The 24,413-nt window shown below is 49.9% G+C and overlaps 1 protein-coding gene across 2 annotated transcripts; it reads left to right on the top strand.

The window, feature by feature from the left end:
- Nucleotides 1-943: 943 nt before the first annotated feature.
- On the top strand, nucleotides 944-10,344 carry ZW10 (zw10 kinetochore protein). 2 transcript variants are annotated; one of them, XM_081333901.1, is made up of 16 exons: nucleotides 944-1,087; nucleotides 1,642-1,776; nucleotides 2,132-2,233; nucleotides 2,337-2,414; nucleotides 2,539-2,698; nucleotides 3,099-3,242; nucleotides 3,800-3,991; nucleotides 4,132-4,301; nucleotides 4,900-5,082; nucleotides 5,351-5,589; nucleotides 5,793-5,864; nucleotides 6,491-6,648; nucleotides 7,109-7,239; nucleotides 7,412-7,543; nucleotides 8,266-8,468; nucleotides 9,019-10,344. In XM_081333901.1, the coding sequence occupies exons 1-16, from the start codon at nucleotides 971-973 to the stop codon at nucleotides 9,137-9,139; spliced, it is 2,337 nt and encodes a 778-aa protein (XP_081190027.1). In that variant the 5' UTR covers nucleotides 944-970; the 3' UTR covers nucleotides 9,140-10,344. The 2 variants fall into 2 exon arrangements, with proteins under 2 accessions (XP_081190027.1, XP_081190028.1); XM_081333902.1 differs by lacking the exons at nucleotides 7,109-7,239; nucleotides 9,019-10,344.
- The last annotated feature ends 14,069 nt before the right edge of the window (nucleotides 10,345-24,413 follow it).

Below are 24,413 nucleotides of genomic sequence, written 5' to 3' on the forward strand. Positions count from 1 at the left end.
CGTGCCAAGCAATTGATCAGGAAACCGGAGGGGAGTGGAGAAGAGGGATCCCAAACCAGAGATCAGGTGTGGAGGGAGAGTTTTCCGAGCAGGTCTCTCGTCCGTCCCTTCCTTTTTATAATGTGCCACCCCACTTCACCTCAGCGGGGGTCTCACTGCTTGTGGCTCCCCTGGCTGGGCTACATCCTGCTCGGTGCAGAGTTTTCTCGGTTCCAACTAGCTCACATCATATTTCTCAGGTTTCTTTGTCCGTAGCTTTTCTCAGATTTAACCTCGGGCACTACCCAAGACACTCCGCTCCAGCAAAGGATCTTATCAGAAACAGGCTGGGTCCTGTTGTAAGATGCATCCCTGAAACTGGAACTGAATTAAGCGCACTAAGAACAACGCTGGGCTATCATTTCTGAAAAGCATCTTTAAAAAGTGCAGTGAGGAATCCGATTCTTTTCCACTGGGACTTTTTTTTAAAGGCTTTTGAGGCTAGGGGGCTGCACACCCAGGAATATTGATCTCCCCACGCTGGGGATCTCCAGAGCTGTTGGACTACAAAAACCATAATCCCAATGTTGTTGGAGCTGTAGTCCAACTCAATCCTGAAGGTTGCTTGAAGAAGGGGCATTTGCACGTACAGATGCCTGTGCGTGTGTATCTGCACACGTACACACACGCTCACACAAACAGAATATACGTACAGATATATCGACGCTCTTTCTCTGTTCCCCGCTCCACCTCCAGGGGAGCAACAACCCAAGAGCTACCCCCCCCAGCTCCTCTAGGCTTTCAACTTTGTGGTTCAAAAGCGGAGCCAGCGCCACTATTGGCGGGGGGCAGAAACGGGCCTTCTCTATCCCAGCTCGGCTCCATGGTCACGAAGGGGAAATGGCTGCCGAAGGGCACGCCGGGAACGGTAGTCGGCGTCGCTCGCGGCGCGCCTTCCCGTGAGGCCCCGCGCGGCGCGAGAGAGGGCGGGATGGCGGCGCGCGGCTCCTCGCTGGTGGAGGCCGTGCTGGCCTGCTCGGGGCGCCTGGAGAAGGAGGGCCTGGCCGGCCGCCTCGCCCGCCTCTCCCGCCGGGCCGAGGAGCTCAAGGTGAGCGCGCGGTGGGCTTGCTCGGGCCACGCCCCCGGCAGTCTCCCCGCCCCCTTCGGCCCCTGAGCGTGTGCAGAGTGGAGGCGCGGGGGGGGGCGGGAGTCCCGCGAGGCGGAGAGTCGTGTGTACGGGATGACACGGGGCTTCCCTCCCCCCCGCCCAGACTCGGCCCCCCCCCCGCCTCCGAGGCCCCGGGGTCTCCTCTGGCGAAGGAGGCGCCGGGAAGGCAGCCGCGGCAGCTCGGGGCTCCTCGCGCGGCCCCAAAGTGGGCGGCGTCACCGGGGCTGGAAGGGAGGGGTGGGGGTGGGGGGTTTGTGGGAGAGGAGGAGGAGGAGGAGGGCGGTGGGCGCTTTCCTTGCAGACCTTTCATTGCCCACATCAGGGCTAGCGGGGCTCTTTGCTCTCGGTCCTGTCGGGGATGGCTGGGGGGTCTGGCTGGGCTGCTTCCTCTTGCCTTGATTGGCAGTTCCTGGGTTGGGGTGCTGTTTCCTTGATGGTTGGCCTGATGCTAATCTTGGAGTCCTGCTGGTTACTCCCCCCCCCCGTCTTTCCAGGAGGAGGTTTGCAGCATGATCAACCAAAGGTACGTGGAGTTCCTGCCCAGCGTGCAGAGCGCCAAGGATCTGGAGAGCCAAGTGCAGGAGCTCTCAGCCGGCATCGACCAGCTGAGATCCAGGATCGAGAACGAGGTGAGGGCTGTGTGGAGGAACTTTAGCCTTGGTTAAAGAAGCCCCCTAGAAGGTGTGGGGGGTGAGCCTGGTCATGCATTGTATTCATAGTTTCCGAGAGAGAAGTGTTTACCCCAGCTGCTGTCTTTAGTTTTCCCTGCCTTTTATATTGTTTAAAATATAGGTTCGCCAGAGTCATTATTTTGAGATGGGCAGCCATATAAATCGAATGAATAGATAAGTAATGAGGTGGTTTCCTCCCTCCTCTGGCCTTTCTACGTTGTATGTTAACTGCGTTCTAAAACCAAGCAGAAATCTCTCCATGCTTCCTAACCAAAGAAATTAAATGGGTTTTTCACCTCTGGCATTTCCACAGGTGCAGCAAGACGTCAACGTGGCCATTGCAGACTTTGCTGATCTGAAACGGCAGCTGGAGAGAGAGCTGCTTGTTCTGAGCGTGCTGAAGCATCTCCAGGAGGTAAGCCAGAGGCTGAAGCTCTGCTTGCCCATTTCGGGTTATATGGATTGGAGGCTTGCTCTGAGATACCAGCCTTCCCCTTTTCTGCTTTCTTTGCCTTCAGTTCGACACTGCTCTCAAACAGTTCGCTACCTGGCTGCCCCTGAAGAAGTACACCTCAGCAGCTAACTACCTGAACAAGGTAGTTCTTGGGGACGGAGGCCTGTTTACCTCCTCCCTGGGTTGCTTCCAGACTCCTTCACAGTGGAATGGCTTGGCTCATGGCAGCCTTTGTGTGACTGCAACCTTTTCCCGTTTCCTGCCAGGCCCGGAGAAGCCTGAAAACCATGGAGTCTCGTCGGGGCTTTGAGCTGAAGATTCTGAAGGCGCTCGGCCAGGAGCTCACCATACAGACCCAAAACATTCTGTATCTTCTGGATCAGGAGTGGCAGCGAATGGTGGTGTGGAAACTTCCCCAGTCCCAAGGTGCAGAGGCCGTTTGGTTGGCCCTCTTTTGCGTTCCTGCTGAGGGGTTAGTCTAGATTGGAGGTCTCCAACCTTGGCCACTTTAAGACTTCAACTTCCAGAATTCCCCAGCCAGCCTCGGGAGGTTGAAGTCCACAAGTCTTAAAAGTGGCCAAGGTTGGAGTCTCCTGGTCTAGATGATCCTTAAAGTCATTTCCAACCGTGTCACTGAGTAATTCTGATTTGACACTTGCGGTTTCTGGGGTGGCCTAAAGGCTGTGGGGGACTGTGTGCTGCCGCTGCTTGCTTAGGATGACAAGAGACTGGGGGGCAGAGACTGCGTTGCCATTTTTTCACTTCTCACAGCTTTGTAACCATGGTTTTCTGTAACCTGGATGGTGCTCTATCCCTCTTTCCCTAGAACTCAGCTGTCTAGAGGCAGCTACCCAAACAGAGTTGCACCTGTGTCTGCCCAGAGAAGACGTGGCCACAGACCCAGGAGTTTCAACGGTTCTGCAGGCTTTCGCCATCCTGGGAGAACTGGAGGTGAAGTTCAGGCATTTTGGTAAGTTCTTTCTCTTCAGCAGCAGCTTCCTGAGCATCAGAGAGGTTCAATTTCCGACTTTGCATTCTTGTCCAGCACAAAGTTATTCTAAATTTGGCACCTGAACCATAGCCGCCTCCTCTGGGCTCCTTCTCCTCTCTGCAGTCGAGAGAGAGGTCAGTGCGGTCCGGTTAAGTGAAGACAAGAGGAGGCAGAAACACCTGGCGTTATATGGGCCATCCAGGACAGCCGCATAATTTTTCATGGCCTTATAAAGCAGAGTGGTCCAGAGGAATATCTCACTTAGGACAGGAGATTAAGTAAATACCAAAAATGCTTCTGATGTCCTCACTCTTCTCTGGAGGGCGGTGCTTTAAAATTCCTTTTTGTCTGGTCCAAAAGGAAGCTTCCCCCCCTGTCTTCCTCCAATCTCCGCCTGCTGTCTTTGTGGGAATTGCCCCCTCCCTTCAAGCAGAGTGAGGACAGGGCAAAGAAGGAGGCCACAGGCCGCCTGGGAAGTGCCATCCAACCGCTGTCCTTCGATCCTTGCTCACTGTCCTTCCTCTCCCTCTTGCCAGGACAGTTACTGCTGAAGCACATCCTCAAGCCTTTGATCTGTTGTCCCTCCTTACGGCTGTTGGTGGAAGATCAGCCTGATGGCGTCACGCTCAAGTTTGAGTCCGTGGGCTCCAGCCTTGGCCACTCGCCCCCCTTGGAAGTGTTTGCAAAGCTCAAGTCGGTGTTCAAAGTCCTCCACCGACACCTGCTGGGTAAGGACCTCATCCCACGTGGCTTGGAAGAAAGCCTTGAGCCCAGGGAGACCACGGGGCCATTGCTCCCGTTGGCTCACAGGGGGCCCCCGTCGGGTGGGGGTGGCAGAAGGAGCCACAGAGCACTCTCGCCTCTCCAGACACCCCGCTTGCCCCCGGTGAGGAAGAGGAGGAAGAGACCGGCGCCTGGCCCGGTTTGGCCGAGGTGTTGAGCAGCGTGATTTGGAGGAAGCTGGCCGATTGCCTCATTTGCGACTGCTTGGTGCACTCCATCCCCAGCAATAGCAGCCAGCTGGCCCAGTACACAGAGGTGGGTGTTGCGACCCGTCGTCTCTGGGCTGCTGCTTAAACGAGGGGGGAGGTTTGCACGGGAGATTGCTTTTTCTAACACAGGCCCTCCCGGACTTACAAGAGTTCATTTACTCACCGTTCAGAGTTACGACAACACTGCAAAGAGGGACCGGTGACCATTTTTCACAGTTGACAGTGTTTGCAGCATCCTCAAGATCACGTGATCAAAATTCAGACGCTTGGCAACTGGTTCATACTTACGACGGTTGCCGTGTCCCAGGGTCACGTGATCCCCTTTTGCAACCATCTGCCAAGGAAAGTCAAGGGGGAGCCAGATTCACTTAACAACTGAAGTGTTTCACTTAACTGAGCCAAGAAAGGTGGTAAAATGGGGCAAAACTCATTTAACAAATGTCTCACTTAACAGCAATTGGGCTTTTCAAAGAACGAGGCCGCTGAAGAAGTCTCGGCAACACTGAAGAGCCTTTGTGGGGCTGGAGAGCTAAATATCGCTGCAGCCGGCCTGTTTCTGAGGGCGGGAGAGAGAATCCACCTCTCAGCTGGTCTCAGGGGAATGACTGACCTGCTTCCTTACGTCTCCCCCCCCCCCCGCGCAGGTTATTAAAGCAACCGAAGAGTTTGAAATAGCCTTAAAAGACATGAAGTTCCTCCCGGAGAGCTCCGTGGACTTGCTGACCTACGCCCGCAACGTTAACTGCCATTTTGCCAACAAGAAATGCCAGGATGTCATCGTGGCAGCCAGGAACCTGATGACCTCAGAAATACACAACACTGTGAAGGTATCCGAGGAGGCTGGGGGTTCCCTGAGAGCAACTGGACGCGCTTTTCTCTGGCCCACCTGTTTGCAGGCTGTATTACCTGGTGGCAGGTAGTGGTGGAGCAAAATGAGATTGGGAGAGAGAGAAAAAGAGCCCCCTGCAATTCTGCTCTTGGCATTTGCCAACCCTCAATGTGGCCCCAAAGCAGCATCATTCCTTGGGGGTGGGTGTCGGGGTCCGTGCTCAGGACAGAACCCGGCGGCACGTGAGCCTTCCGTGTCTTCTCCAGGTCACCCCGGACTCTGTGGTTATGCTTCCCACCCTGCCTGCCTCTGGAGCTGGGGGCCAGGTAAAGCTGCCCGAAGGGCCCGAGGCGCTTCTCGAGCAGGTGACCAACTTGGAGAACAAGACCAAGCTGAGCCCCCACACCTTCTCGTTCCCCACCTGCCGCATCAGCGACTCTGTCCAGAGATTGGTGGCTTTGGCCTATCAGACCCTCCAGGAGGCATCGGCCAGCACTGACCAGTGGTGAGGGCTGATAGGATGGGGCGTCCGCCTGGCGCTCGCTCCCTGGCAGTCTTGACGCTGGGTCTTGGGTGGGGTGCAGGCAGGCTGCCCTCTGGGCTATCCAAAGGGAGCTGAGCTCAGGGTGCTTGGGCAGCTGGCAAACTCCCCTTTGTGGGTCTGGAGAAAGCAGGCGTGACCCGCGTCCCTCTCGTCTTCTCCGGCAGCTGCAGCCAGCTCTTCTACCTGGTACGGAACGTCTTCCATCTCTTCTGTGACGTGGTGCCCATGTATCATAAGTGAGTGACGGCCGTCCGTAAGGGGGGATCGGTGCAGGCCAGGGCTGTGCTAGGCAGAGCTCCGACTTAGCCTGTTGAATTGCAGGCGGTCCTCAACTTACGACCGCAACAGTGCCTGGCATTTCATGAGTCGAGGCGCCCACACGACTGGACCCGATTTTAGGACTTTTTTTGTGTGGCACTCGTTAAGCGAATGCCGTAGTCGTTAAGCAGATCCATTTATTCCTATGGATGTTTTTGCCGGAAACTGGCCCCCAAAAGGCCAGAAACCGGCAAAAGACATTGTTGAACGTGGTTGTGTGACCGCGGAGTGCTGCAGCCAGCCATAAAGAGGAGCCGGTGGCCAAGCGCTGGAAATGTCATGTGACCGCAGGTGGTGTGCGGGCGTCAGAACCCTGGAACCGGGTCATAAGTAGCTTTTGGGAGGGTCGAACCGTCACTAAGCAACAGGTCGTTAAAAGAGGACTGCCTCGATTGAGTTCTCCTTTTAAATTTGTGGAGATATTAGAACGTTAATGACTTTATAACTCCTCAAAAGCGTATTCGATGAATTGCTGTAACCTGGCAAGAAACGGGGCCACGCGTATTGCCCCCCCCCACGTTCTCTTCTTCCCCTCCCCTCCTAGGGAGAACCTCCAGAAGCTTCCCCAGCTAGCCGCTATTCACCACAACAACTGCATGTACATTGCCCACCACCTGCTGACCATGGGCCACCAGTTCAGGAGCCGGCTGAGCGATGGGACGGCCACCTTTGTCGACTTGGTGCCCGGGTTCAGGAAACTGGGTGAGCCTGAGGGAAAGGGGGCTCGTGGGGCATTGAGACAGCTCCTCTGCCCGCCAGGCTAGACAGTCTCCCAGGGCAGCACCGCGTTGAAAGGTACTCCAGCAGCGCCAGGCCTGAGTCTGTCACTGCTGGATACGGTTCAGGTTTCAGGCTCTTCCCCAAAAAGGGGTGGGGGTCTCAGCCCACAAAAGAAGCTGGTATTTGGGTGAAGCAGCCCAGGATGCCTTCTCTCTCTCTCTCCTCCTAAATTTATGGAGAATTTTACAAATGGTGGAAGTCAAGTCTAATGAACACAAAGGGAAAAGAAAGTAAAGAAACTAAAAAATTCCCAGCAGTAAAATGCCTGTGTTGAAGAAGAAGATTGGGGGGATTGTTGGGTTCCCTACCGAGATTTTTTTCTCCTCCCCTCCCCCCAAAAAAACCTGGGCCATTGGCTTCTTTCTCTCCCCCCCCCCCCCAGGGACCAGGTGCTTCCTCGCCCAGATGCGGGTTCAAAAGGAGGAGCTTCTGGAGAGGCTCTCCCTCTCACGGAATTTCTCCAGCCTGGAGGACGAGGACCACTACTCTGCGGCAAACAAAGCTGTCCGTCAGGTCGAGTGGGGCTGGGTGGAACCTGGAAGATCTCTCTCTCTCTCTCTCTCAGAGGAGGGGGCTGGATTCACCTGCACCCCCAGCCCTGCCCGAAAGCAGCCCCGTTGCTCACGGCTTCTCTCCCCGTCTGCTGCTCCTGGCAGAGGCTGAAAGGGCCCTTTTCCTCTTCCAGGTTCTGCACCAACTGAAGAGACTGGGCAAAATCTGGCAGGATGTTCTACCGGTGAACGTCTACTGCCGGGCAATGGGGACCCTGCTGAACACGGCTCTTGTGGAAATCATGAGCAGGATCGTCGCTCTGGAGGTGAGGACGGAGCCCCACCTTGGGGGGGTGGGGGGGATTCTCAATGTTTCTGGAGATCCAGCTCTGCTTCTTGGTGGGGTGGCTCACCAGATCTGAAAGTTGGCCATCTAGAGCCACTGATGGTCTCCCTTCATGGATGGCGTCACGCATTATTCCTTCTGGATTCACGGAGAGAGCTGGGCTGGATTAAAAAGGATGCTTTTATCACAGCAATGCACGCCCGGCAAATAAGGTGCTTGGTTTTAATGAAGTCGGTGGATGAGGCTGGGGACAGGTGCATAAGAGAAGCACCTCCGGAGTTGCTTCTCTCGTTGGATTGGATGGTGGCCCAAAAGGCTTTGCAGTCAAGTGCATTTGGACCTCATCTCCCATAACCCTCAATCAGTTCCAGCTTGCGGAGAGCTGCTGTAGAAGCCAAGACCTTTGGTTTTTGGTAAAAAATGCTTGTTAGTGAACCCCTTCAAAAATAAAGTCATAAAATTGATTTGGTCACATGATGACCTGCTTTCCGACCATCATAAAGTGTGGCCAGGACTGGCAGGCTCTATTATTGTAAGTTGAGGACTACCTCTTTTGTGAGAATTGAGACCTTGCCGAGACTTAAGTTCCTGTGCATTTGAAAACTTCCTGCTTCAGCCTCTGCCTGGGGGAGTTTTCTGCCCCCTTGATCCTACGGGGAGGTGGCCTTGCCGCCTCCCTCATTCATCTCCCCTCCCTTGCAGGACATCTCTGCTGAGAATGCCGACCGGTTGCACGCCCTGTGCCGGACCGTGGTGGACGAGGGGCCCCGGGTCTTCGTGCCCCTGCCGGAGGAAAAGGAGAACCGGCACTTCCAGGAGGAGGTGCCGGTTTACGTGCCCAAGTGGATGATGTTCCAGGAGCTCATGTTGGTCTTGCAGGCCAGTCTGCAAGAAATCGTGGACCGGTGAGAGTCTCCCCTGTCCCGCCATCCAGTGGCCCCGGGGGGGGGGGAGCGGAAGCCAGAGGAGGCAGAGAGGGTGGGGCTTCTCCCTCTGTGCAGGGCCCCCTCCCAGTCAGAAAGTTTAATCTAGGCCAGGAGTGGGCAGCTAGGGCAACTTTACCACCCGTGGACTTCAACTGCCAGAATTCCTGAACCAGCGTGGTTGGCTCAGGAATTCTGGGATTTGGAGTCCACAGGTGGTAACGTTGCCCTGGCTGCTGACACCTGATCTAGGCAAACCAATTGGACTGCTAAAGCGGTGACAATTCTGTGCTGCTGTGGTACATTTGGCTCTTCTGAGTTCTCGATTTTGCAGAAGAGATGGTTGCCTTCGTCAAAGCATCTCTGTTTGAGAAGGGAAGAAGAAATTGGGCAAGGATCCGTGATGCGAGCAGGGGAAGCCCTAACAAGGCTTAAGCCTCAAGGGGTGTGGGAAAACTGACTGCCCAGCCCCCCTCTCCCCTCCTCCCACCTGCTGGAATCGCAACAGTCTCCTTTGCTTTCTTCTCTGAAGGTGGGCAGGCAGCAAAGGGCCCCTTGCCGCCGAGTTCTCCCCCAGCGAGGTGAAGAACCTCATCCGAGCCTTGTTCCAGAACACAGAGCGGAGGGCAGCTGCCTTGGCCAGCATCAAGTAGCTGGTGGCCTCTGGGAGACTCTCCTGGGCTGAGGCTGCTTCCTGCCCCATCTCCCCTTCCCCCTCGTGGAGTTCTGGCCGGGGCTGATGCGCTCCGTGGTCAAAGAGCTCAGTTGGAAGCCCATCGAGTCACACGAGTGGCCAGCTCCGGACCTCAGAAAACGACTTGCCCGTCAGAACACGTGATCAACTGACTGGATCTTCTACCCAAAGAAGATCCCAACTGGTCCAGATCTTGGACACGTTTGGCCGAGCCCAGCTGGCGTGCTGAAGCTCTGGGCAGGACGTGAGGAAACGGCATCTATGCAGCTTCTTCCCAAGGCAGCCCTCCTCTTGCGCACCTTCACCGCTTCTCTCTTGCAAGTGGCTTCTAAAGCACACCTGACTTGAAGGGGGGGGAACCTTCCAGTAGCCTTTCGAGGCTCTTAAAGTGCCAAAGCCGCCTTGACTTTACTCTGGTGTTGGGAGGAAGAGGAGGAAGGGGGGAGACTGTAGTGAGTGGATTTAAAAGAAGGGAAAATGGGCTGAGGTGGCTGGTCCTCTTCCCCCCCCCCCATTGGATGCCCCACTTCCTGTTCCCCAAGCACCCCTGACCCATGTGTCGTGGGAGAAACCTCTGGGCTTTCAGGAATTCTGCTCCCATGGAAGTCGGTCTTCAGTGAACCAGTGTCTGGCGTGGGGGCTGCAGCCGGCTGGCTGGCCGAGCAGCAGCAGTGAGGCTGGGGCTCCGTTACGTCCCCTTTCTTGATGCCCAGCACCTGCCCAGAGGCCTCTGGCTGTGTGTTCCTCAATTCCAGGCCTCCCTCTGGTCAAATCCCTGCATATTGGCCATTTGTAAACATTCTTCATCTTATTGGCAAGCATCTTTTTTTCTTATCTCTACATGTGAAGAATCTGAGAGCATCTGTAATAAAATCCCCCTCAGGTCCAGGATTTGAAGGGGCAGGTTGTGCTTTTGGTGTGATATCCCTCTTCTGGTTTGAGTTTCTTTAGCATTTAAAATTAAATCTCTACCTGCACAAGGTAAAAGCCGCCCCCTGCCCTCTTGCTGAAAGACTTAAGGAGCGCTCAATTAGGGGTGGGGTAAATGCTTGAATTATTTGGGGGGGAAAATGTTTTGGATATGTTTTCAGTCATCTAACCTGTATTTCCTCTTGCATACTCTCGCCTTACCTTCAGAAGGCAGAATTAAATTTACGTCCTCTCCTCGATGAGATTTCTTTCATGACCAAACACGTGCAACTTCAATAAAATCCAAATTCTCAGGAGAGCCTGCCATTTTTGTTTCCAAGCCCCAGAAGTTTGGGTTAAAGAAATGGAGACGGTCTGCTTCCCCTACGCTGTCCGCAGGACTGGCTGCCCAAGGCGAGGGAGCCAGCCTGGGCGTTTCATAGAAACCCAGTAAGTGGGTTAATTTGTCCCTCATTTTCCAGCCCAGTTGCCTCTCGATAAATCTCAGGAGCTGTTTAGGATTTTAGCTTGACTGCTTTTGATCACCAATCTGCATCTTTCACTTACCAAGAGTGTCCAGCCTTGTCAACTTGAAGACCTGTGGGTGTCTACTCCCGGCTGGCTGGGGAATTCTGGGCGTTGAAGTCCACGGGTCTTAAAAGTTGGATACTGCTGACACCCTTTGTGCTCAAACTTCCTTCCGCCTTGCTGTTTCCTAGGCAGGCGTCTTACAGAAGGATTCCCAGACAGAAGCATTTCTTCGCCCCAGCTTTCAGCCCCCTTCGCCTCTTCTCGCCCTGCCTCCTTTCAGATTATGACGGGTCTTGATCTTGCTAATCTCTTCCTCCTCCCTTAATTATCCTGAAACCCAGAGAAAATCCTGCTTTCTCACGCAACCCTCTTATTTCCTCAAACGCTCCGGTCCACCTTTATTCCTCCTGCCTCAGCTGCCCTGGGCGTGTATGGTGCCAATTAATCACCCTCCGGGGTGTGTGAATCGGCGCAGCAGGCACAGCACTTGTTAAATGTTACACTTGTTACATGTGGCATGGCTTCCGAGAGCCCTGGGTCTCGCCAGGGACTCTGGATATCCTTGCAACTCAGCAGCAACTTAAAAATCAACCCAGCAAACGTCTCGAAGGAGCAGGAGTTCGGGGGTGTGTGGTGTGTGTGTGGCTTATCTTTTGCAGGGTGGCCCCGATCTTGGACTCAGCTGGGTCACGACATGCTTGCAAGGTGAAATGGGACATTGCAACACCCTTGAGGATCGGGCCGGAAGACAGCCTCCTTCGGTCCCTTTTTCCCCCTTGCAGTCTCCATTGGGGACGCTGAGGCAGTCCCTGGGCGTGGGTCTGGGGTCCCAGGGTTAATTGGCTGCCCCGGGCAGAGCCTGGGGGCTGTGTGTGGCTGGTTCTTGGCTTCAGGCATTTTAAAGGTACCAAGCGTATTGGAGAATTGTGGCTGATCCAAAATTATACAGTATTGGACTTGCTTGCTTTGCAATTTGTCCTGTTGTCTTTTTCTGTGTGCTCTGAATGCACAGGCAGTTTTTAAAAGTTTGATTTCTGACTCCTCTCAGCAGATGGCAGTAGACGGCCAACTTTAGCTGGTATCTGGGTAATCTTGGCCAGGCAAAGGAAAATAAAGCTGTAAGCTAGCAAAAAAACCCACCATTTTGAAATAAAGCAATGACAAACACCCCCCCCCCCAAATCCCAGTCCAGTAAAGTTGTCTTTGTTCTAGGGTGGTTAAATGATTTCTTTCGGGAGCTTTGGCATTTTGAATTACTGTGTTTCTCCATCAGTGAAGTCCCAAGTCTAAGAACTGGAAAGGCAGTTCTGGGGCTTTGGCATCTAGTCTTGGCATAGCTGGAAGTTCAGTTGTGCCAACATTAGTTTGGAGAGAGGGCCGAGGGTAGCTAGGAATGTTAATTCGGACCCAGAGTTCAGTCTAAGCTAACAGATAGATGGGATTTTTCCTCTTTTGGCCCTCACTGGTGATTGTGTATTTCTAAAACCATGACGATGAATATTTTCACTATCCTGGAATGCAAAGGGTTGGCAAGGGAAAGGCTATAAATCAATAAAACGCTGTTGAGGAAGAATTGTAGGGGAAAGGCTTTGCTGGATAACGAATGATAAAAGCGGGTTTTCAGGTATCTGCAGAAGATGAGTAGAAGATTCAAGTATCCATGAGAAGCTTCCAAACATTTTTCCTGAAGAGTTTGCGCAGGAAATAGGCGACAGAGAAATGTATTGGGGTGGGGGAGATGAGAAGATTTTTCAATTTTCCTTTAGGATGATTAAGGCTTTAAGGCTGGGTGTCACCCACCTTGCCAACTTTAAGACCTGTGGACTTCAACTCCCAGAATTCCCCAGCCAGTTATCCTTTCCCAAAAGTGCTTTTTCAAAAGACAAATGGACTTAGTTTTTCCTTGAAGATGTTTCTCCAAGAAGCTTTTTCAGTTTTGGCAGTCAGAATTGAAGAAGCTTCTTGGATGAGAAGTGAAACGTTTTTAAGTCCAGTTGCCTCTTGAAAAAAGCACCTTTGGGACAACCGGGACCTGGAGGACCGAGAATCTCCACAGACATTGGACTTTCCTGCTTTAAACTCCCATCTCTTCCAGTTCAGCGCAACTGCAGCCAACCTCTTCCCACCCCCACCCTGCCTCCTTGTTTCAGATTAGGACTACTGATTGCTGGCTTCTACTTGCTGAAAAGGGATGTGTTTGCAACATCTGTAAAAGCAATTTCGAAAGCTGTTATCCCTTGATGAGACTTCAGCACCAGTTTTCCTCTCTGCTAGTTTAACTGAGGCTGTTTCAGGCATAACGGAAATTGAATCCGTGAAATAACACATTGGCCATGGATGGTTGGGGAGCCGTCCAACATGGCTGGACAAGCCCAATTAGGGGGAGTGTATCTCAGCATTTTTAAAAGCAGGGGAGGGGGATGGAGCAGCACAGCTGAACCAGGGGGCTGAATTAATGAATAGGGACAATGGATCCTTGTCTGGAATCCACGTCCCAATAACTAAAGGAAGATATGATAGCCATGTTCCTATATCTCAGGGGCTGCCACAAAGAAGAGGGCGTTGACATTCTCCAAAGCACCGGAAGGCAGGACAAGAAGTAACAGATAGAAATTTATGGAGGAGAGTCCGATCAGAACTAAGGACAAATTTCCCGACAGAACAATTAACGGCTTGCCTCCAGGGGTTGTGGGTGCTCCATCACTGAAGGCTTCCAAGAAGAGCCTGTCTCGAATGGTGTCTCCTGCCTGAGCAGGGGGTTGGACTAGAGGGCCTCCAAGTTATTCTCTTATTCTGCCTTGGGATTCCATACTGCACGTGGCACGTATAAAAAGAGAAGGCCAAAGAACGCAAGGCAGACCCAGAAGAAGATGGAGAGACAACATCAAAGGCACACTACAACATCGCTTAACAATGGTTGAGGCTACCAGAAGAGCAAGGACGGAACGTTGCATCTCCAGAGTTTTTAACCTGCAGTTTTCTTAAAGCTTCTGGGCTGCATCAGCCATCGCAAGGGAGAACCCTCACTGGGCTGGAGCTGCATCCTCCTTAAATGATGCCCAGTGCTCTCTTCCTATGCATAGGCAACAACTTACTCCTGCCCAACCCAAGGATGAATTTGAGCATCTTCACTTGAGTCAAACCATTGATTTCTCCTGCCCAGCCTGCTACCCATTCTCTGTTGCTGGAGTGCCTGCAAAAGGAGGAAGAGGTGTGGTTGCTTAGCAACCTTTGCCCACCCCTGTCCACCCCCCTCCCCCCAATGCAGCTCAGAGCAAATTTCTTGAGGTTTCTTGGCCCAGCTGACCTTTGCAGTTGAGGAACTCTTGACGAAGTAAAGCCACGAAAGCTGCCAGGCATGTTCTCCCTCTCCGTCGTGAGTCCACTCTGATGGGAAGCGACAATTACAATGATGGGGAATTCTGTCCTCTTCACGTTCTTCTTCTTCCAAAAGGTCACACCAAATGTCATCAGGGATTCTCTCTCGCCCCCCAGCCCTGGCCAAGACCCCCATCTCCTTTCACCAACCATTGGCAGAAAGGAGGAGAACCTACTGAAAGGAAGAGCATGTTCCTGCTTGGTCTCTTGACGTCCCAGCCGCTCATTCAACTCTGAAGGCAGAAAGAAGTCATCACCTGGTTTCTGGATCAGATCTTCCCAAGGAGCCGAGTCATAAATGACCGATTGCTCCCCTGGGGCCTTGATTTATGATCTGGCTTGAGACAAGCGCAGGAACGTTGCCAGTGTTATTTCGGTTGTACCAAGGTGGACCCATGAGCGCACCAGAGCAGAGGCACTGGGGCTTTCTTCAAGGCCAGCCCTGGCGTGAGCCATTGGCCCCGAAGGGCAGTAAGCAGAGGTAACAGCTGATTTTCTGTGTTCGGGCCCATCTTCGCCAAGTTTATGCTATCCTCGGTTCGAGAGGATGAATTGGCTCACCTGTTTCCTTTTATAGCTGCTAAAAATAAAAGCCCTTTGCGTTTGATTGCAGATCATACTTTAATTCCCAGAATCCCAAGCAAATCATTTTCTGATCGTTTTAGTGGTTTCTCGGGGTGTGTGTGTGTATGTTTCTTTCCAAAAAGGGAACACAAATGTGCAAACGAACACACGCATGCCATAAAACTAAATCTGCAACGTGCAATAAACAATTACAGGAAAATGCCATCCTCATAATCCCTCTTTTCCCCCCCCACCCCAACCCCCCCTCCCACAATACCAAAATCAGGAATGTGTATGTAATTTTTGCTCCATTTTTCCATTTGTACATGTTGCTGTTCCTAGACTTCTGGAATAAAACAGCATCTGAATCCATCTGGATTTTCAGTATTCTATTTTTTTCTGGAGAGGTTTAGCTTTTATACAGAGAAGGGGATTTGACTGCTTCTTACAAATTGACCTAGGAGCTGTAAAAAAAAAAGTGGACCTATAACCAGTAGCTCTATAACTCGGGGGGGGGGGGTTCCCATAAAAAGGAGGGGAACCCAGTTAATCAAAGATTTTAGCCCACCCCAACTTACAAGATCTTTAGGCAATGCCACATCTGTCTCGGTATTGTGATTTTTTGGCTCAATGGCGGTTGGGTAACTCCAGCGTTTCTGAACTTTCCCAGCTTGAAGATGGGTGGACTTCAACTCCCAGAATTCTCCAGCCAGCACAGCTGGCTGGGGAATTCTGGGAGTTGATGTCCACCCATCTTCAAGCTGCCAAGATTCCAAAATCCTGCTCTGGAATATGTGAGAAGCTCCCACTGGGAGAAATATCTTCAGAGGCTAGGAAAGGGGTGTCCAGCTCATTTATCACCTATTCTACACAATCTCTCCACCAAATAGTGCCGTCTCTTTTTCCTTCCAACTTCGTCTTTTTGGGATAGAAGTACAGTGGCTTCAGGGCAATGAATCACTTGCCCTCTGTCTTCTTTCGCTGCGCCGCTGCCTGCAGATAGTTTATTTAGGTTTATGAAAGCAATTTACAAGAATTTACTTCTCTTTGCAGATGTCCTAATGATCCATGGCAGTCATTACTCCCAAGAGCAGCGTGTAAAAGAGGAGCTTTCTGTCCTTAAGGGACACCTTTGCCAGGGCTTCGTAGTCTCCTTTAATCACCCAGCCTTTGTCCCAAAGGGGCTTTTTCAGGAGGCCACTGGACTTTCTTGTTTCTCTTTGAAGACGTTTCACTTCTCACCCAAGAAGCTTCTTCAGCTCTGACTGAATGGTGGGGGGAAATGGAAAGATTTATACTCCTTGCAGAAAGCCGGTCATTTGCATTCTTTTGGAGAGTCGTTGAGGCCGCTAGGAGGTTTATCTGTGTCCTCAGTTGTCCCAAAGGGGCTTTTTCAAGAGGCAATTGGACTTCCTTGTTTTTCTTTGAAGATGTTTCACTTCTTATCCAAGAAGCTTCTTCAGCTCTGACGATGGTGGGGAATGGAAGGATTTATACTCCTTGCAGACAACTGGTCGTTTGCATTCATTCTTCAACAGCTCTTTAAAAGAATGAAAATGACCAGCTGTCTGCAAGGAGTGTAAATCCTTCCATTCCCCACCATCCAGTCAGGGCTGAAGAAGCTTCTTGGAAGAGAGGCGAAACGTCTTCATAGGAAAAACAAGGAAGTCCAGTTGCCTCTTGAAAAAGCCCCTTTGGGATAACGATGACCTGGATGACCGAGAATCTCCATAGACACCCAGCCTTTGAGGTTTCTCTCGGAGGCTTCAGCTGAGCCGTCCGCACCTTCTCTGGTGCTTTGCTCTGCAATTCTCAAGTGCAAAAGCAACAGAAGCAGACCCCCCAGGAAAGCTAGAATTACCACGGTGGTGGCACTCAATAGTCATTGCTAAGAGGGGAGGACAGGGCAGGGGGACCGCCTGAGACCTGAACTGCTTGTTCATATTGTTGGAAGGTGCCTCCAACTCTCTATTTTCAGTGGTAGTCCCCTGAGTGTAAAGGGCTCAATACTACCTTTAAGTACAGGGAATCCCTCATCTTGTAAGGTTTCGTTTAGTGACCGCTCAAAGCTACGCCATTGATGGAGGGCAGGGTGCCTGCATCAAAGATGCCCAGGGAATGGCAAGCCATGCTGCAGAACATTGCTATTGAGTGCTGACAAATTTTAAGCAGGATCCTCTAAATACAGAATTTACAATTACCAATTCTCAGAACCGGAGCTGTGAAACCAGGTTGTCTCCAAAGTCTTGACATCACGGCCCTTGTGCGGCTGCTGGGAAGTTCTTGCTCGCGATGCGAGCCTTGCTCAGGGCTGTGCCTTGACCTGCTGGTTCTCTGCCCTGAGACGTTTGGCTTGGGCAAGTGAGGGCAGAGAGGCGAAAGGGAAGAGGGCAGAAAGGAGAAGGAGAAGAGAAAGGAGGAGAGAGCCGGGAGAGTCAGAAAGAAAGAAAGAAAGAAAGAAAAAAAAGAAAGAAAGAAAGAAAGAAAGAAAGAAAGAAAGAAAGAAAGAAAGAGAAAGAAACAACTAGAGTCACTAAGAAGGGAAAGGATCCCTCATGTAATTGTATTAAAAAGTGGAGTATTAAATATAAACGCCATGATTTAGGAAATGATTGGGAAATCTTCTGCCTTTAACATTTCGATATGTTGCAGAAAAGCTGCCTTTTCCCTCTCATTTCCTATGATTTTCTTTACTTGAAAAAACAAAACAAAAACCCAGGCTGAAAGCTCTCCTTTGGTGGACAATATAATCTGATTTAGAAGACAGCTTCGACCATTTTTCTACAGCATAAAAGGCATAACTGAAAGTCCCATTATCCTGCAGCCTGTATGAGAACACCGGCTCTCTGCTCTGAAGAGAGTTTTATCCATTTTCTGCTGTCCATTCTGTGAAATTGCATTTTTCCTAAGCCAGTTAGGCAGTTGATCAAAAGGGGGGGGGAGATCAGAGGAGGGAGATTGAGTGGTGGGGGTGGGGTGTATATGCCTTCATAGGGACAATACCTTTACAGGTAATCCTTGACTTACGACCACAATTGAGCCCAAAATTTCCGTTGCTAAATGAGGCAGTTATTAAGTGAATTTTGTCCCATTCTACAACCGTTTTTGGCACAGTTGTTAGGTGAACTGGCTTCTCCATTGATTTTGCTGGTCAGACCACGGGGATGCTGCCATGGACGTAAGTGTGAAAAACGGTCGTAAGCCACTTTTTCCAGTGCCGTTGTAACTCTGGATGGTCACTGAGTGAACGGGGCTTCCTGTGTCAGCAAGATGGCATTGCCAACCCCAGTAGCCTCAGCCTGCCCAGCAATTCCTTAGGCTGAACGTGAGAAGCGGGTGAGGGAGAATGCAGGAAGAGGAACAGCGTCCCACTTTAGGATTTTATCGAGAAATGTCCACTTAAGGCATTTGTACACTTCTCTGGAGCGTACAAACCCAGATGGATGTATCCTTGGCCCAAGGAGCATCTTCCATTAGGTTCACACGTTATGAACGTTGCATGGTTTCTTCTGACTGTCTCTGATGAAGTTGAAGATGAAGCTTCACGCACTCACCTGCTGCTTCTGCGGACCAATTCCCAACAGGCTGTGGACCAGTACCGGTCCACGTCCCAGGGTTGGGGACCCCTGCTTTAGAATATATGCCGAATAGAATTTAATTCCATTGATTATAGAGTGCTTTTTCAGTCACCTTCAAGATAGCCATTGCTGGAATATTTCCTTGGGTCATTATAAAAACAAACTTCAAAAAAGATATTCGGGGGTATTTGTTCTGATTATCAAAGGTCATCAGGGTAGAATTTTTGGAAACCAGCTAGCAGGTTTCATAGTTGCTGGCGATCAGCAGATAATGCAGCCCAGTCTGTGTTAGGAGATTGCCTTGATGATTGCAATCGTGGTCTCTGGGGAGTCTCACCCACAGAAGGTCAGCACCATTTGTAAAAGATGAGCAACATCCCAGTCTGAACTTCCCCAAGTTTAGCCTTAGGGAGTTCCTTGATGAGAAGATATTTTCACATCTAGCTGCCTTTTGTGAGAATGGATGTGAAAATGGGTGCATGAGATGTCTCTGTGTGGCAAGAAAGAAAAGATGGAATGGAAAGGAGGGCAGAAGAAGCATAGAGGTTGGGTCCAACTTGCCAGGATTGTGCCCAGCACAACCTCCTCTTAAACCTACTCACAGGTGATGCTAAACTGGAACAAGCAAGAATTCTTTCGCTGCATTTGCCTCTGGAATGACTATCTTCTTAAATTCTGATTTAGTGGATTGGGATGCAATTATGTGAGCTTAATCTTGGGGAATCCTGGGAGTCAAAAGTCACTGCTTGGGGCTCCGTTTCCCCATGTTAAGAAAGGGTGTGCAACTTGTTCACTTGCCACCCCCAAGAAGGAGGACTTAACATTTTGCTTTTTCTGGGTTGGGCACAAGCTTGGCAGCTCAGCTCAGAGTCTGAGCATAGAATTTTCTGGAGCAGAGAAAAAGAGATTTTTCCATTCTGAAAACAATCAAATTTCTGAGATTGCAGATAGCTACAGCCGAGGGCGTCATATTTCATCGGTCTTAGATGACTTTCTCAGATAATGAGATAATTCTTCACCCAAAGGAGTCATTTATATTTCTTCAACGTACCTCTTTGAGAGAGGACTGCATGCCACGCTTTGGTTCCATCCTGGGTTTTTTTGCCATCACGCTGGTGGCTGCCCAGGACACAGCTGAGAAGTGTCACCTCAGGATAAAAACCATCCCTCGCTTATTTCCCCTGCTAGATCAATCTGTTTTCACATTGATTTTTCCAAGTTACCCATGATTGCGGAACAACATTATTATGTAAGCACGGTCTGCGTGAAGTGTGAAAAGAGAAACTTCTTCCAGGGTTGAACTTAGCCATTCACCTTCCCCACCATCCCTTTTGCCCGTGGAAGAAGCAACCTGCTCTGGAGCTACCTGGAGAAACAGGTGGGTGGCAAAGAGTTTTGGACCCAGACGTTTGGATTGTTGCAAGTTGGATCTGAAATGGACGGTTAAAAAAAGAGGAAGGCTGAAAACTGCTTGTCCTATCTGAAAATTTAGTTTATTTATTTGGTTTGTTTGCCCCCCCATCTCCCTTTGAGGTGACTCTTTTGAGTGGACTTATGCTTTGTCCATCCAGTCAGGGGTCAAAAAAGTCAAGATGGCAGCCAGAACTATGTGATTGAAAACCCCCCTCCTTTTTTGGTCTGGGGTACATGACTTAACAACCACAATTGGGGCCAGTATTTTTGCTGCAAAGCAAGATGGTTCTTTTTTTTTATTGAAAAGTTTTAACATACATTTTATCTTTAACAATCCCCCCTCCCCCTCCCGTACCCATCCCTCCCTACCCCTCCCCCCCTCGCCCCCCCCCGACTTCCCAGAGCTAAGTACAGGGTATAAAAACAAAAAAACAATCATGAACATCCATATGCTAACAACCATAAACTCTAAAATCTGTCACTCTCTAGCTCATATAGGATAACTACAAACACTATTACTATTAAATATAAAAAAAAAGAAAAAAGAGAAAAAAAAGGAAGACTTATTCAAATGCTACATGAAACTTTTTAGTCCCATATTTGTTCTGGATATACTCAATCCATTTTCTCCATTCCATAATATAACGCTCTTGCGAATGATCTTTCAAATAAGCCGAGATCTTTGCCATCTCTGCCAGGTCAGAAACCTTTAAAGTCCATTCTTCTATAGTTGGCAGTTCCTACGGTTGTGGACACTAAGCTGATGTTGAATTTAATTACGGCAGCAAGACTCTTAATAGGTCAATATTGGAAGAAGGAGGAAGCAAGATGGTTCTTAAGCGAACGCACCTGATTTTATGACTTTTTTTGCCACGGCTGTTAAGTGAATCATGAGGTCATTAAACGAATCCACTGACTTTGCTGGGAGTTTGCAAATGGCAGTCACAACAATCCCAGAATGCTGCAATTGTCAAAAATGCGTGCTAGTTGCCAACTGCCCAATTGCTGACCGTGTGACCAGTTATAAGACATAAAAACCATAGCAGAATTCAGTTATACCATTGTGGGCACCATCTTAACATTTTGTTAACCTTAACCTAACCCTGGAAAATCCTGGATAAGGGCCTTCTCTGCTGCTTTTCACCTGACCCTCTCTCTCTTCTCCCCCTCCCCAATGCATTATAGATACAAATTCTTAAACTCCCTCCCCCGAGGGGTTTTTTAAGGCCATGGCTCTCCAAACCTGGCCACCTTAAGACTTCTGGACTCTAACTCCCAGACTTCCCAGCCACACACGGGAAATTCTGGGAGTTGGAGTCCACAAGTCTTAAAGTTGCCAAGTTTGGAGACCCCTGGTCTGGGCCAAGAAACTCACCATTGTCACACATTGTTTTCTCAAAGAAAGAAGATTGAGATTACGGCTGAAAGATTATCTTTCTTTAAAAGCAAAGGTTTAACAACCGTTTGGGGCAACCTGCCAGGAACTGGAACTTTCAATCCACAGAAGGGAAATTTTTTTCTGGGTAATCAGATTTTTGTTTTGTCAACATAATTGCAAATTTGGCTAATCTAACATCTCATTAGAGGGGAATCAAAAGAAACAAAAGGAAACAAAATTGAATTGCCACTCCTGAGTCTTGACTGCCAAAGCACTGGGGATCTGTGTGTGTGTGGGGGGGGGTTTTCTTTCCTTTTCTCTCTTCTTCCCTTGTCTGAGAACTGGGAAGCCTGATAACAATAAGCCAGAGTAACTGAAAGAGGGAGGTGGGATGGCTGAAACAGAAGGCGCCTGTGCACCTTGAATTCAATCCCATCAGCTCCAACCAGCACGGGCAAAAGTCAAGCATGGTGGGAATTGCCTGACCCCTGCCGCACTTCTCCTGGGAAATTCTCCTTGGCAGGAACTGGTTTCTCTAGTTCCCAGGGAAAGCAGTCACCCTGCTTTAGGGATGAATGAACTAAGCTGAAGGATAATTCTCTTAGGTCTTTCAGAATGCTGCTCAAAGACCAGGGAGATGTCTCAGACCAAAATATTCAAATGAAAATGTTCTTTTTCCCAGTCAAAAGTTATTATGGAAACAGGACTAAATTGCCAAGCAAAACTAGGCCAGAAGGAGCCTTTCATCTCCTGTGTTGAGAGCTAGCACTCGAGATGATTAGCTGGTGCCCCAAAGGAGTCTCAAGGCCGCTGCCTGGGATCAATGGCTGAACAGATCTGTGGCAATCGTGTTCTATTCAAGGATTGCGTAGAAACATCTCACTGGTGCAGGAATGGACTCGTGGTCTGATTCAGCCTGACTGTTCTTATTCAAGTCTCTTCCTACATTGGTCTCGTAATGTATTTAATGGCCTTGTGGGGAGGGGCACCAGTTCCACGGCTGTTGAGGCATGGCACACACAGCTGGTCACCCTCTTATGGCACCAGAACCTGCCTGGCTACTCCAAGGTGGCAGCCAGGAATGAAAAAGCCATCTCTAGCCACCAACCTTCTTTCCTTGGGAGACCCCACATTGTCCAGCAGTATTAAAATCATTCATGTTGCATAGAAGCTTGTTCTACAAGAAGACAACAAAGCTTCCAATGCTGGAAACAAGAACTTTTTTTTAAAAAGGGACCCAAATACTTTTGAAAAAATAAAGCTAATAGCAAACCAATGGCTTTCTCCCTCTCCTCCAAAACAAACATCTAACAGTTCATTGCAAATTGATTTTAAAAAATGAGGCCACCGAGGTGGGGAATGGGAAAGTGCTAGCTGGGTGTCTCACTTGGCTTCCTCATCTTTCTTCCAGTGCAGAGGAAACAGCGAGCTGCAGGCTACAAAATACACAGCAGGCAGCTGTTGATATCAACTCTCTTGATCTGCAAATAATGCAAATGACTTTCAAATAGGAAACTTGGAAAGCCACCTTTGAGTGGACAAGAACTGGTGGTATCTGACTCTGAAGCAGAAGAAAAAGATGCCAGAGCAAGCATCAGGAATTTGCCCGTAGCTTTTGAAGCAAAAACAATCCTGTTTGGCCACTGATGAAATTCAAACTCATACCCGTATTAAATTTTCACTTGCAAAATGATTCCATTGATCCAAGCAGATAATAACCTCTGAACAACAAGCCAGGCCTGACGCTGAATGTTGATCTGCCTTTCTTGTCACTCGGATGGCATGGAAACTCTGCCAACTCCAGACAGGGATCGATGTTTGCCCATTTTTGGGCTATTTCCTCTTCCTCTGTTTTGCATTTAACGGAGACGAGGAGTGGCTGAGTGAGGGCGAGTCTCTGACAGAATCATTATCGCAGCTATTAAATGAACATTTTAAGATTTGTTGTGGGGGAACATGTCAATAAGGATGATTTGATGTTGGGGAGGAAGGAACCGGGTTGTCAGAAATATTAGAAAGGAGGAAATGTTTTCTCTAAGAAAAGGAGAGTTGGAGATTTAAAATATTTTCCAAAGAGGCCCTGAGTCTGTCAGTTAGCCAAGGTGGCTTCTGGATTGCACCCCTTTTTCTATCTTTTCAGTCTTCTAAGGGTTTAGCATTGTTCCCCTAAAACTACAGAGTTTTTGGAAGAAAGTTCTCCAGTTTTTCCTCAGTGGAAAAAAGTCTGTGGAGATTTTCGATCACCCAGGTCAGGGTTGTCCCAAAGCTGCTTTTCCAAAAGGCAACTGGACTTTCTTGATTTTTTTCCTTGAAAACGTTTTGCTTCTCATCCAAGAAGCTTCGGCCAGAACTGAAGAAGCTTCTTGAATGAGAAGCGAAACATTTTCAAGAAAAAAAACACCCCAAGAAAGCCCATTTGCCTTTTGGAAAAGCAGCTTTGGGATGACCTCAATGGAGAATTTAATTTAATTTAATTTATTAATATTTCTATACCGCCCTTCTCCCGAAGGACTCAGGGCGGTGTACAGGGCAAGAATAAAACACAAAGCTACAAAAATTAAAAAGTAATTAAATACATGCCCAACAATAAATACATTAATAAAACCCCAATAAAGTGATAGTAAAAACCCCACCAATCCCCCCTCAGGCCAGGCCGGCTTGTTCGAACAGGTATGTTTTCAGATCGCGGCGAAAGGAGCGAAGATCGGGCGCCGTCCAGAGCTCAACCGGTAACTGGTTCCATATCTCCGGGGCGCCCACAGAGAAAGACCTCCCCCTGGGGGCCACCAATCTACATTCTCTGACCGGTGGCACCCTGAGGAGGCCCTCTCTGTGGGAACGCACAGGGCGGAGGGAAGTTGACGCCGGCAGCAGGTGTTCCCTGAGGTACTCCGGACCCCTGCCATGTAGGGCTTTAAACACCATGACTAGTACCTTGAATCTCAAGGTACTAGAAGACGCTTCCCGCTCATTCTTCTGTGCCCCAAAGCATAAACCCAGGCACACCTTTTCCAAAGGTCAGAGATTTAATCACATTTCCTTCTCCCATCATACCTCACCCCCCCACCCTCCCCCCACCAGGGACCGTCCCCTGCCCTTACTTGCAAGAAGGCTCATTTCCCTTTCTCTCTCCCCAGCTCATTAGCTGGGATGACTAGAAGGATCCCCTCCTTCGGCTGGGTTTTCATCAACTCCTTTCTGCCTTTCATTGCCATTTATGTTTCTCATTGATGTTGTTAATATGGAGCTCTTTCCCCCCCCCCCCGCCCCCCCCCCAGGCAGCCAAGTCCATCAGAGTTACGGGAGAAAGTCCTGAAGAGCGAAGGAGGCAGAGGAACAAGAACTCCTCTCTCTTTGCCCTTCGGAAACGCCTCCTCTGATGCCCGCCTGGCTTCTTCATGCCAGTCCATGACTGGAGTAAAGGTTTGATTGATGGATATCTCTTATTATATATATCTCTCCACAATTGAGCCCAAAATTTA

Source organism: Vipera berus (genome assembly GCF_964194415.1).
Source record: "Vipera berus genome assembly, chromosome: 8".
NCBI classification, from domain to species: Eukaryota; Metazoa; Chordata; class Lepidosauria; order Squamata; family Viperidae; genus Vipera; species Vipera berus.